Genomic DNA, 13,725 nt, shown 5'->3' with positions numbered 1-13,725 from the left:
TTCGGCACGAGATTATTCCTCTTCGGAACCACCATCGCCAAAGTCATGGGGGGCCACCTCTCTCCACAGTTTTAGGAGGTTGAGGTGGTAAATCTGACATGCTCCACCACTACCCATTCATTTCACATCATAACTGATTTTCCCAACTTACCATGTGACCTCAAAAGGTCCTTGCCAATTGCTGGATGTGGGAAGCAATACAAGGAATTTATCTCCCAGTGTAAATTCCCATAGCCGAGTACCCCTCTTATGCAGAGGGCTTTGACGTTCTTGAGCTTGGAGCAAATTATCCTGTGTTAATTGCCAAAGTGTGTGGAGTTTTGCTCTCAGGTCAAGAACGTGTTGAATTTCATTTTTGCTGTTTGAAGGTCCTTCCTCCCAATTTTCCCATAGGGCCTCTTGCACTGCAAATAAGAGGCCTGAGCCACTTGTCCCAGTTTTGAGCATCTTCATGTACAAACATGCAAATCATATTATTTAGGGTCTGATTAAATTGTTTGACCAAGCTGTCCATTTGGGGGTTGGAAATGCTGGTCCTAATCGATTTAATCCCCAACAATATGTACAGTTTGCGTAGTGTATATGACATGAGCGCAGTGCCCTGATCACTGAGGATTTCTGACAAAATCCCCACTTGGGATATTATACTGAAGAGTGCCTCCACAATACCTTGCACTGAAATGTTGCGCAGAGGCACTGCTTCCAGATATTGCGTTGCATAGTCCTCCAGAACCAATACAAATTGATGCCCACGTGCCGCCAATTCTAATGACACGACAAGGTCCATAGCAGTTGTTTCGAAGGGGACCTCGATTAACGGAAGGTGGTGCAATAGCACTCTTGGAGTGGCCAGCGGATTCGCCTACGGACATTCACGACGTGCCGCACACCACCTGTGAACATCCCCGCAAATGCCGGCCAATAGAAACGGACCAATAGACAGTTCAGTGTCTTTTCCTGCCCTATGTAATCTGCCGTCTGATTAAAATGAGCCATCTTGAATAACATATCCCGACGGCTCTGTGGTATTAACAGGTTGTTTGTATCCTTTATCTGAGTGTCCTTCGTCACTCGATACAACCGATCCTTAATGACTGAAAAATATGGATATGCAAACGTAATGTCTGGCTGGAGGCATTGACCATCAGTCACTTTCACTGGGTCAAAAAAGAGTCTCGTCTCACATCTGCTCTAGAGGGAAATCCCCTGCAGGGAATCCTTTAAGGGCTGGGGAAGCTGAGACTTCCTCCTCCATTATGATACACTTTGTTGCAGGACCCATCCACACATATTCCCCTTAATAAAGTAGTAAATGCCAGCCAATCTGTACACAAGATTAGTGGATGAGAGTGGTGGGGACTAACCACTGTCTCAACACAATGCTTTTGTCCCCAAAATTGAATGATGATCATCACTAAAGGGTCATTTTGGATATCTCCATGCCCACACCTTCCCATCACCCGCCAGCCTAAAAGCCTCGGATTGAACCCAGCTTTGTCGAATGGAGATTTGATTACAACCTGAATCCACCAAGGCTTGGTATTTACCCCCTTAATACTCACAAGTATCCGGTACACTCCTGCTGATCGGTGGTGGCCTGTGGCACGTCAGGGATCTGTACCAATGTATCCACCTCGATCGCAGGGCATCGGTCATGGAAATACCCAAATTCATTGCAGCTCCAGCAGACCGGCCCAGACAATTCCCATTTCTGGAGACCAGGAACAGGACGACGTGAAGGAGAGGGGGAGTGAGGAGAGAGAGAGAAGAATGGTGCTTGCTAGCCCCTAATTATGAAACCATATGGTCCTCAGCCAGCTGGATTGCCCCATCCATCGAAGCTGGACAGTGGTACTGGACCTACTCTTTTCTCCCTTTTGGTAACTGGATGATGGTCTGCTCCAGTACTACCAGATTGAGTATCTCTTCTGCGTTGTGATCTTCAGCCAGCTGCCACCTTCAGCAGGTATCTCAGTGCTGTTGAGTGAATGCGAACAGGCGGCTGAGCTTGCCGAGCATCAGCAAGCGGAAGTATTGGTGCTCAGGGCTTCGGCCAACCTGTTACAGGATGGCTTTCTTCAGATCTTCGTACACCAGTAGGTTGGACAAAGCTACTTGGTGGCCCACAAGTTGGGCTTCCTCGGACAACAGTGGCACGGCTCCCGCCGTCTGCTCGAAGAGCTCAAGGAACGCCTCCGAGGTCCCATCTTCATCAGCGTGACTTGCGATACGGCCGTAGGTGAGTCCGGAGACACTGTGGAAGACCCCTCCTGGTGTACCAAGCTCCGTAGCACCTGACAGTCCTCTGCTTGAGCCTGGAGGAGCACCTGGAACCACTGCTCCTGTTCAAGATGCAGTTCAAGCAGAGACTGATTGAATACTGGCGAGGGACTTGAATACTTCGCCAGCGGTGAGGACTCCATTTCTTCCTCCTAATTCATGGGTTTCAGCACCACTGTGCGGGGGAAGCCAGAAAAACAATCCACGTAGTCCGTTATTTACAATACATTTCAGAATCACACAAACGGGTATCTTTTCAGCTCAACATAAACACCCACGGTCAGATTTGTGTGTCACTCTCTCCTCCGGCGGTCTTGACTGTACTTTTATCTCTCTCCAGCTCTCAGTGTAATGCAGAACTCACTCTCCACAGACATTGCTCGGCCACACCCACATCGCCAGAATGCCCATTATAAATATACTTTAAAAAGAAAAGTTCTGTCACTGTGAAAATTTGCATTCACATTCATGTGTTGGAGCCTCGGAGGGACTGTATTAAAGGCCATGCAGTAAGCATCTGTCTGTAAACCCAGCAGAGTGCTCTACCAACATATGACATCTGCTTTAGCTCAATGCAGATTTGCAAAGTGTTTATGAGACCACATGTCAAAGCACATGCCACTGCCTGAAATCTGAAAAACAATATTTGAAGTAAATATGTTTTTCCCCATTTAGTTTGCAAAGCAAATATGAAAATTTTAAAGTAAATCACACAACAGAATTGACAAAGGTGGTTATGTGGGGTCATTATTCTGAACAACTGCACTGCACTGCAAAGACAATATATATATATATACAATGAAAAGCTGTGGTTTGGCAGAGACTTTCTAGAAATTCTACAGATTCTAGCACAGTGGTTTTAATGCTCTTGTGGAGCATACTTGGGTTTCCTTGATAATGTTACAGAACACATATTACCTAAGACTTCAGATGTGTACATAAATTGTGAAAATAAGATTACATGTGGGTATAATCAAAGTCATGATGTTTAAAGGTGGATTTGTAAAATAAAATGTGTTCATGGTAAAAAAATGTATTAAAAAAATCAATACAAAAAATAATAAAATAAATACATTTCTAAATGTCATCAAAACAAGATAAAATTGCTTGAGAAGCAGAATGGCTTTATGTGGGATTTATGCTTAAAACAAGAAAAAGTTTTTTTTATTTATTTTTTTATATCCAACTGGTAAAACCAATTAATCCAATTGGCTTTTTTTTTCTTCTTCACTTGTTGTAAGCACTTTTCTTTTTTTTTTTTTTTTTTTGTTAGATTTCTATGCTAATAAGATGAGACAGGACAATCTAATTTTGCTTCTCAATAAAAAAATAATTTTGTATTTTTTGTATTTTTATTGTTTTTACTAAAATACTAAATATTAAATACATTATTTGTTAACTATATACATTATTATTAACTAAATAAATAAATAATATATATATATATATATATATATATATATATATATATATATATATATATATATATATATATATATATATATATTCTATTTAATATTTTTTTTTTTTTATTTTTTTATGTAGCCTAAGGCTTGACTTCACTGCCGCAGCTACTTCTCTACGACCTGCATACTCTAAGGTCTCTCTATACGAGTTACTGAAATTATCTGTGAAGCAGGTAGAATGCATTCGGTGCTGTTTAATGACTGTATTTTAAGGCCTCTGTCCCATCAGCCCCTCTGCACGGAGACCGGGTCAACGCTGCTTTATAATTTACCTCCTCTTAGGTTTCCAGCTCTAGCACTTAAGACAAAGTGCCGCGTCCGCGAGCTCTCCGCGTACAGACCGGGTGTTATTTCCATCCCTCCGTCTGCTCTTGCATTAACTGCGGTGCTAAGCAGCACGTAGAGGGCGCGAGCGGAGCACGCACGACACCGCCACTGTCCTCGTCCCTCCAGTCAGAACAGATAAAGCTGCTTTGAAATGCGGTTCGTCACTTTTTAAACACGCACATTTGGAGTGTAAGTGCGACGGCGCGCACTAGAGCTGAGTGCAAATAACTCCACATGTGTAAGGCGAGCGTGCTTCTCTGTCACACGCCGCTCACTACATCGCTTACATGTTGCCTTTTAATTCGTTTTTTTCTTTGTGCAGCAGAGATTAGGCCGTTGCCAACCTAAATGATTACTTCAGTCAACACAGAACGCGCTTGTGACACCGCCGAGCATCCCTCGAACTGATCTGCTAAATGTCAGCAAACTGCTTTTGAGTGTAATCTTAATTTGACTTGGAATTAGTCTTTTTTGCGCGGAAGATCTAATTATTCAGACAATTCTTTGCCTTGTGAGAACTTTGGGAAAAGATCAGCCATGCCATAGCTGATGGGAGAGAAATAGATTGTGTGATTGTGAGCGGTCCCAGACACTGCTCAGAGGCAGATTCATCTCTCATCTCCACTCTGAGATACATGGACGTGAACGGTCATGTAAAGAACTCTACAGTCAAACACAATGAACGTGCGCGCGAACTGCTGTGTGGGAAATAGATAGAATGAGTGTGATAGAAAAAAAAAAAAAAAACATCAGCTATAACAACACAGTGGATAAGTCTTAATTTATAAATCTAAATCCATCCGCATTATTTTATATTTTATGCGTGTTTACAATTCACACCTGTTTACACTTCACATCTGTTTACACTTCACATATACCTCTTTTAGAGTCATGTGTCGAGTTAGTAGCCTAATCCACTGAAACGGGCTGATTACTACTCACAAATCCATTCAGAATACTTTACTGATTACTGAATCTGAATGAAATTGTAATCAGATTTCTATTTATTTTACTTTTAATTACTTTCTAAATTAATGTTCACAGAAAAGTTTTTTATTTTCACAACAGATTCAAAATATGATCTACATTTCCTCCTTTTTCATTGTCACACACCCTTCAGTTGTCAAACAGACCTAAATGTGAACAGAATTCATGTTTTAAATATATTCTACACAGATAGGTCTAATATTATTTGAGAAATATTACACCTTTGTGTGGAACGTAATTAATGATATCAGTAACTGTAATCTGATTAAAATCATTTAAACTGTATAGAGCTGCACAACTGTTTCGACCACAATATTTAGATTACAGTAACTCATTTGTTATGTAAAAAGATTTGCACACTTGATTGTACACTCATTTTCTTTCTGGTTTCTCTCTCATAATGGTTTAAATGGTTAAATAAAATGAATCATTTGAATAATGTCCCAGTGTTATTATTTCAGGATGCATTATAGGAAAGCATAGCTCATTTCACCTTTATCAGTCAGTTATGACAAACATGCTGCATCAGGTCTGTTTCTGCTAGTTGCATGGTTAGATGGAGAGAAATGATTGGAAATCAAAGTTGCATTAAAAGAATGTTCTAATAATAGAGGCAAAGCACAGAGGTGTGTTAAATCCTATTGTAACCTGGACCAAGATTTGCAGTATTTCAAGGTGTAAATATATCATATCATGATTGCTCTAGATCCAGTTATATGTTGTGTAAAGTGTCTGCATCAGGTGTGTTGTTACACACCTGTTATCAGTTAAGTGTAAATCTGTAAGGTGGTTTGATGTATTTTAGTTTATGCAATCAGTTTGTGAGACTTAAATTGTGATTCTGACATTGTGCATAGACTTTCATCAGATGATTTCTGGGGGATTGAAATGGTGGAATGGATTTAAGCTTTAGGCATACGTTGTCTTACATTCAGGTGATCAGGCATATATTAGATTAGTCTAATGTTACTAGATAAAAGGTTGTTTTTGTTTTGTTTTTTAATTTGTTCTGTCTAAAACACACATCCATACATACACAATAAACACATAGGCTACACATTATAAAGAATATATATATATATATATCCGCATTCACCTAATCTTAATACCTTTTGAGTTTAGAGAGTGACACCTGTCTAAACAATAAAGCTAATATTTTGATCTGGCCTGAATGATAACATGTGACATCCAGCATCCCGCAGAAGTGCACATTAACGAGAGTATTTCAACAACAAACAAAAAATTCCAATACGTGCAATAATATAATGAATATTGTCGTTGCAATTTCAATGTTACTATTTGGCTCATCCCGAAACATTATCAAATGCAGTTTAGCCTAATTATACTCTTCATCATTTATATATAACTTTCATAACTGAATATAAACAAATAGATAGGCCTACATAACTAAATAAACTTGTACTTTCGATATGTGATCAGGTTCTGCTAAATAAATAAATAAATAAATAATAATAATAATAATAATATGAATGCGTTTAAGCTTTAACTCGATTTCCCGATTTAAAACCTTATTTAAAAGCTATATAAAATATGTCAACTTCAGTTGCAAAATATGATACAACTGAATTGCTATTAATCATCGTAAAGCTGTGCTATTTCGCACTTAATTTGTTTTAACTTGAAAATAAATGTTTAAAAAATATATTTATTTATTTGTATTATTTTTTTTAAGCAGAGAATTTAATTGAATTGAATTTTTACAGTTTCATATCTCGCTCTCTTTTTAATAATTTTTCTAAAAAGGATTTAATTGTTTCCATCACCTATAGTCACCAAACAGACGAACAATATGCGTGGCAATGAAGAGAGAGAGAGAGAGAGAGAGAGAGAGAGAGAGAGAGAGAGAGAGAGAGAGAGAGAGAGAGAGAGAGAGAGAGACTGTCATTATCCACGGGAATAACATTTCTACAGAATTAAAATTTGTTGTGAGACAAACTTTCAAAAGCGCTTCAGATGTTTTAACAGTAGGTAGTTAATTCGTAATTTAGTTAATCTATTTTTATTTAAACGAAAAAGAAAAACATGAAGTAAAAAAATCTGATGAAATTCATTTTGTGGATTTCTGCCAAATTATTAATAACTGTTCATCTTCAGTTTATTTGTTATGTTAAGTGTAACACTTATGCATTAGGTTGATCACTTTAGAATCATAAAAACCGGCTCCATCGACTAGCAAATCATTTTTATTTTATTTTTCTGCAATATGGTTTCGCTAATTTGTGCCCGCAATTAATTTAGACGTAAATTGATGCCATGTGTGTAATGATTGGATTCGGAAATTGTATTTTATTTTATTTATTTGAAGTCCATATTTGAATTCGATGTATTCTCTTGGATTCCAGTTTGATTGAAAGACACTGCTATTGCATGGAAATGATTTAAAAGTTTTATTTGTAAACATTAAATATTCCTTTCTCATGTAGTTTGATTCGGATTCGGAACCGAACATGTTGCAATATTTTCATTTAAACCATATAAAAGGACAGTGATGATCTTTACACAGCTACAGGAAAAGAAGATAATGGCAAATGAAATCAGGTCCGCGACATTAAACAAAAAGGACGATGCTGCGTGTGAAATCATCTCAACTGAACCATGCTTTAACTGCAACCCCAAAATAAATATAGAAACGTTTATATCAAACAGCAACAGTACATACAACACATATACAAACAAGGAATGTCTGACAATTTTACAAACACTATGGGTCCCTTTTTTACCTGTACATATGCTATAGGTATTCCTCTCCACATGTGTCATATTTAAAAGTTGCCCCAATACTACGAATCTTTATAAAATCTAACAGACTACATAGTGTCCGGAATATAGTGTGTGTAATAGAGACAAGAGTCCTCTACAACATGCGTCTCCTTTCCACCATACAGAGGTACACAGGCACAAGTTATAAAAAAAAAAAAAACTCTGTACAAGCTTTATACACATCATATAAATCAAATAAATCTATTGTATAGGTATATAGAATTGGCGTATAATACACTCTACTCTGTGATTTATCCATGAACACAGACGTTTGCAGTTAACAATAATGAGATATTTCCCATTGTCCAAAATCAAGCAAACGATTGGATAATATTCGTATTTTATTATAACTTATAATTGTATCGTTCTTATTTATTTGTATTATTTATTGTATTTCTTAAACTCATTTCTCTCTTGAGATCTCCAGTGGCGGGTTGCTGTTGAGATAAAGTGTGTAAATCACTTGTTGACGACAAACGTCTTGGTGTTTTCCAATTTTGAAATTGTCGGGTCCTTTCTCAGAAAGCGAACGTCATTTGGCGATGGTTGGTGCTTAGAAAAATCATAACGTTTTCAAAAGTCTCTAGAAGTCCTTTGTGGTCGTTTCAAACGGTTTATTTTCTGGGTTTAAAAGGGCAGAGTGTCGAGAAAGAGTTTGTCAATTATTACTGGCGGTGGGACCAGATCTTCTAGTTTTAGGTAGAAGATGCGCTGAAGACCCTGTGTGCACAGAGTGCGCAGTTCAGGCAGTTTTCCCAGCAGTTTGGACAGATAGTTTGGACGATTCAAGCCGCCCCCATTGAAGGTGATTTGATCTTTCAGACAGTTTACTATCTTGTTTTGAAGCTCCTCCACTCTCTTCGGTTCTTTGAGCCCGTGTCTCTCTGCAAAATATGAAGATGATGACATATAAATGATGTCTTAACACTTCTATTAACATCAAATACCCGTTTAAATCATGTATAATGAACTGCAATCTCACCTGTGACCATAGCCAGGGCGGCGATGCACGAGAAAGCAGATATATCTAAATTCAAGTTCTGGAGATTAGACGAGAACTCCACTATTGAGTCAATCCATTCTCCAAATCCACGAACGCACTGCAGTCTGTGCAACACCACCCCGTTACAGAAGATGAGCTTGCCTTCCATCGGGTTGGACCTGGAATTAATTACAAAGCGCCCGTTAATTACCGTGCTCATTAAACGGGGATTAAAGAGGTTCATAATTATTGCAGAGCCAATAAAACTGAAGCATTAAAGCCTCCTCTTCAGAGGCCTCTGCTTACCTGTACGCCAGGCGCAAAACGAAGAGCTCCAGGAAGGCGGACTCGAAAAGCAGGTCCTGGTCCGGTTTGGGTAGGTCGGTGAACCCGGGGATTTTTTCCGCCCATCCGCGGATGATCTCCATGGATCCGGTGAGGAGGTCGTAGAACTGCTGAACGTGCTGCGTGTCGTCTCCACTCAGCTGGTAGTCCGGGTTGGCTTGGAACTGGAATTTAATTTAAACACGACTTAATGAGCTCCCTTAAAATATATAACCCGTGAAATTGCCAAGTCAGTTTCTAGAAGGGGAGAGCGTTTTTCCCCCTCTTTAATTTCACTTGTGTCTATATTTCATTGGCTTCTCTCCACCAAAAGCAATTTAGAGAGTAAAATATGCCACCCTTAAAGTGTTGAAAGTTTATAATGAAACACTGTATGATATTAAATTCCTAATATTGGTTCTGTCAGATTCGCGCAAGGAGCGCATCAAGAGTCAGATGCGCATTTTGACTTTCGTCTCGTAAAGCCTAAAATGATGAGTGAAATTAAAAGATGAAGCAATGTAACTCACTCTGGTGTAGTCGAGACTGCTCATGGAGGGGTTGGAGTCCACATGAGCCCTGACCAGAGCGCTGATCAGACTGACGGGTGGAGAAGGTGCAGAAGATTCCTGCGGACTTTTGGGTTTGGAGGGTAAACGGCCTCTCCGACCCTTTAAACTGGCGGTCCGGACAACTGTCAAAACAATACAAGACTCTGACTATCAAGTGGCTGTTATTCACGTTGTAATGTGCATTTACAGTCCATATAGTGATAACTTTAAGAATATTCACTTGCAGTTGCACAATGAACCAATTGGGTTTTCATGGGCGCATATGTTTTAAAGCGCATCTATAACAGCTTATGCAAGATGCACAGATCCCCTAAGTAGGCTATGTTTCAAAAGTGTGAATAAATATCAATATACCTTCTTTCACCATCCCGACCACCAGGCACTTCTGAAATCGGCAGTACTGGCATCTGTTTCTCCGGCGTTTGTCCACAGGACAGTTTTTATTAGCTAAACACACGTATTTGGCGTTCTTCTGCACTGTGCGCTGAATCAAGAAACAAAATAGACAACAATATTCAGTATATATATATATATATATATATATATATATATATATATATATATATATATATATATATATATATATTAACATACTTGCAAACTTTCGGTGCATTACAAAACAAATATTCATATTCTCTTTTGGTGGAAGTTGACTGATTGGTCAGATTTAAGAGTAACAAGTGAGCAAAATAAAAATGCCACTGATAGTCCATTGTTCTTAAAAGATAATGACTGATCACGTTTCACCATAATTCGTTGCGCTTTAATGGAGAGAACTGTTGTGAGCGGAAACAACACGCGTAATAATAATAATAATAATAATAATAATAATAATAATAATAATAATAAAACTTACCTTGAAGAAGCCTTTGCATCCTTCACAAGTCCGGACTCCATAGTGCTGACACGCCGCGTTGTCCCCACACACCGCGCACAGACCCTCGTTGGACGGAGATCCTCTGGACGGCGGTGAGGGCATCTGACTGTCCATCAGCTGATGCCCGTGACTGAGCTGCAGGGAGTGGGCGAAAGCTATGCCCGCCTGTTTTCTGATGGCACTGGGCACCGCGAAACTCTGGCTGTCCAGGGCTCGGTGCGCTCCGGAACTGTCGTGGCCCATGGACACGTGAAGAGGACCGTCGAAGCGCATCTGACAGCTGGAAACAGGTGTACCCGGTGGAGACTGCTTGAAGGAGAAGAGAGAAAGCCTGGACACTGGGTTCTTTCGCTGGTCTAGCATGTGCGTGGCCATATAGTTCTGATGGAAAGAGTGCAAGGAACCCGGGTCTTCCCACATGTGATTGGGCTGAACCTGAAAGTTCGGGGTTCCCGGAGCGTGGGGTGACGACGGTTTGAAGTACACGGGCCCGGAGTGAGCAAGCATCTCTTCCGACTGTGGGCCCAGATGGCTCTGCTGGTGGTAGCTGTGCATCTGGACCTCCTCCACCTTGATGGAGGACTGCTCTCCGGAGTGGGGCACCTGGTACAGACAGGGCGGTTTCACGTCGTAATTGGTGTTGTAGTTGTCCATGAAGGTACTGAAGCTGGGCAGGGAGGTTGTTGCGGCGGTGATCTCGGTATTGGTCAAGTCCATGCTGAACTTCACAAACTCGGGCGTGAGGAAATCGCAGCTGTATTCTCCGCTTGTGTGGTAACTGTAGCTCTGGGACGCGGGACTGGCGCCCTGCGGGGATGAGCCATACTGAGCCTGGACGCAGGGCATGGCTGAAAACGAAACACCGATCAGCAAAATTCAGAAAGGCAGCCTCAGACACAAAGTCCCGTTAAAACATATTTTAGCAGCATAATTTTCATGCACGACCAAAACCTTTCCAAAAGCACTTTTAACAGTTCAAAATGTTGAAAATGACATCTAGCAATACAGTTTTGGACAAGTACCTTCAGTCGCGGGACTGGTCCTCTGCAGATCTCGGTAAAGGTGATAATATCAGGTGTAATTTAATACTGGGGGTTCGAGACAAATCGAGTCCTCTCTGGATTCTCCCTCTGATAAAACACATAACTTTCATTTGGCTGTGCATAACAGTATAGGTTCCATTACGCAAAATTACACCGTTCTACCTCTTATTTCTAAATTTCATTTACAAATCTGAAACACATTTCTCCACTTCAGTTTTTCATCGTATCAGACCAAATATAACATGTGTGATTTTAGGATTTTGTGAAGTTTAGAATTTTACGCGTCGCGTTCTCGCTTTATTTTTTATTTTTTTTTGAACTCTCAGGTTTAATGCTTAAAAAAAAACACAATTATTCAAAACAATGAGTTAATATGAATAAAAGCTGATTTTAACAGTAAAACACTGATCATCTCTATAAAACCAACAGATACCAGCAAACAAAACTCCAACACTTGTCACACCAAAACATGCCATTTATACCGCTAATTAAAAACATCATTTTTAAAGCAGTCAAAAAACAAACAAAGAGAGACAATGACATACCTTAATTGACCATAAGTAAAACTGTATTGTATCCATACACTTGTGATGCAGAAAATGTGCATAAATGTCCAGCAGAGCAGCGCGTTGTCCACAGAGCTCGGAGCTCAACACTGGCATATAGAGCTCTCTGTGCCAATGTGTCTTTGTTTATGTGAGACCCACGTGTCTGAGTTCAGCACGTCATCTCCGTCATCGGTGACGAGGACCAATCAGCTGTGAGGGACCTCTGCCAATCTGAGCGCTGACTGACAGTCAGTGCATGACAGTGATTTCACTGGGAGCTGCTAGTCAATGCTGCTCATCATCAAATAGCCATTTACATCTACTTTATTATTACATATATTTCAATACATCCTGCTTTGAGCAACATGCGAATAAATTACAATTATTAATGTAAATGAATGTCATGCAGCGAAGTCAATTGCACATAAAACACTGAAGAAAAATAGTAATTGAGTAAACATGCATGCTTTTGATTAAATGTGTATTCTTACTGTACTATTAATTGTAAACATAAAGCTAAAAGGAGTGTTTATGTGAGAGGGTTTGGCCTTTTATTCTTAGATAGACATGGGAAAATATCCAATAATAATGATATTGGCCATTATATTTTGGGCAATATTGTTACTAGTAAAAATAATCAATGAAGCAATTTAAGGAATATTCCGGATTCAATACAAGTTAAGCTCAATCGACAGTATCTGTGCCATAATTTTGATTGCCCAAAAATTGAATTGTGTCTCGTCCATCCTTATCTTTACAAAAGAAAAAAAATCACAGTTAAAGGCACCTGCAATGGAAGTGAATGGGGCCAATTTTTGGAGGCTTTAAAAGCAAACATGTAAGCTTATACTTTTATCAAAGCCCTTATATTACTTATTTTGTTAAAAACATGTGTAATATTTCAGCTGTAAATCTGTTTAAAACATGCTTTTTTAGGGTTTTAGAATTTTTTCCGGTGTTACATCATTATGCCAAAAAACTGAAATTGCATATAACTTTAAACAGAAACAGTTAGTAAGCAATTTAATCACACTGAAATCACATTAACACACATACGGTTTATGTCTTGTGGCTATACAGTGCTTTTGAAACATTGTAAGTATATTTACATTTACTGACTGTCCCCTTTCACTTCCATTGTAAGTGTCACACTGTAATCCATATTCTTCCTTTTGTTTTTAAGAAAAGGAGGGAAAAGTCAAAATCAGTTTTTGTGGTAATCAAAAATGTGCCACAAATGCTGTCGATTGAGCTTAACTTGTACGGAACCCAGAATATTCCTTTAAACAGTCTAGAATATTCCTTTAAGATATCTCAACAAAATGAGTTTGAGCAAGCTTTTTTTGCTCCTCTGGTTTACAAAATTCAATATAGCCCAGTTATAAACAAGCTTCCTTTCTTTCCTTCCAGGAAGAAAGGACGACAGGGACAGAGACTGGCAAAAAAAGGAGTGTGACTCAGAAAACAACAGCTTTGATGCAGCTCATGCAGAGCTCTAGAAATAGAGCCCACTTCCCCTCCGTAAGTCTCTGCCCTAT

At 39.3% G+C, this 13,725-nt stretch overlaps 1 protein-coding gene across 1 annotated transcript; it reads right to left on the bottom strand.

Annotated features, from left to right (window-relative positions):
• Window positions 1-7,454: 7,454 nt before the first annotated feature.
• On the bottom strand, window positions 7,455-12,312 carry nr4a2a (nuclear receptor subfamily 4, group A, member 2a). The gene is made up of 8 exons (XM_052147835.1): window positions 12,185-12,312; window positions 11,619-11,726; window positions 10,576-11,444; window positions 10,074-10,203; window positions 9,678-9,841; window positions 9,130-9,332; window positions 8,824-9,002; window positions 7,455-8,725 (listed from the first exon to the last, which is right to left on the bottom strand). The coding sequence occupies exons 3-8, from the start codon at window positions 11,440-11,442 to the stop codon at window positions 8,469-8,471; spliced, it is 1,800 nt and encodes a 599-aa protein (XP_052003795.1). The 5' UTR covers window positions 11,443-11,444; window positions 11,619-11,726; window positions 12,185-12,312; the 3' UTR covers window positions 7,455-8,468.
• Between the last annotated feature and the right edge of the window lie 1,413 nt (window positions 12,313-13,725).

The sequence above is a fragment of the Xyrauchen texanus genome, chromosome 18, assembly GCF_025860055.1.
Source record: "Xyrauchen texanus isolate HMW12.3.18 chromosome 18, RBS_HiC_50CHRs, whole genome shotgun sequence".
Classification (NCBI taxonomy): domain Eukaryota; kingdom Metazoa; phylum Chordata; class Actinopteri; order Cypriniformes; family Catostomidae; genus Xyrauchen; species Xyrauchen texanus.
Note: the sequence above shows the minus strand (reverse complement) of the source record. Positions and strands in the feature narration are given on the sequence as shown.

Bases quoted from the DNA above. Each gene is read 5' to 3' on its own strand.
- nr4a2a (XM_052147835.1), bottom strand. From the start codon at position 11,442: ATGCCCTGCGTCCAGGCTCAGTATGGCTCATCCCCGCAGGGCGCCAGT. The intron at 10,204-10,575 runs GTAAGTTTTATT...TTCTTGATTCAG, and splicing joins GATGCAAAGGCTTCTTCAAG to CGCACAGTGCAGAAGAACGC. The intron at 9,003-9,129 runs GTAAGCAGAGGC...AATTAATTCCAG, and splicing joins GTTTTGCGCCTGGCGTACAG to GTCCAACCCGATGGAAGGCA.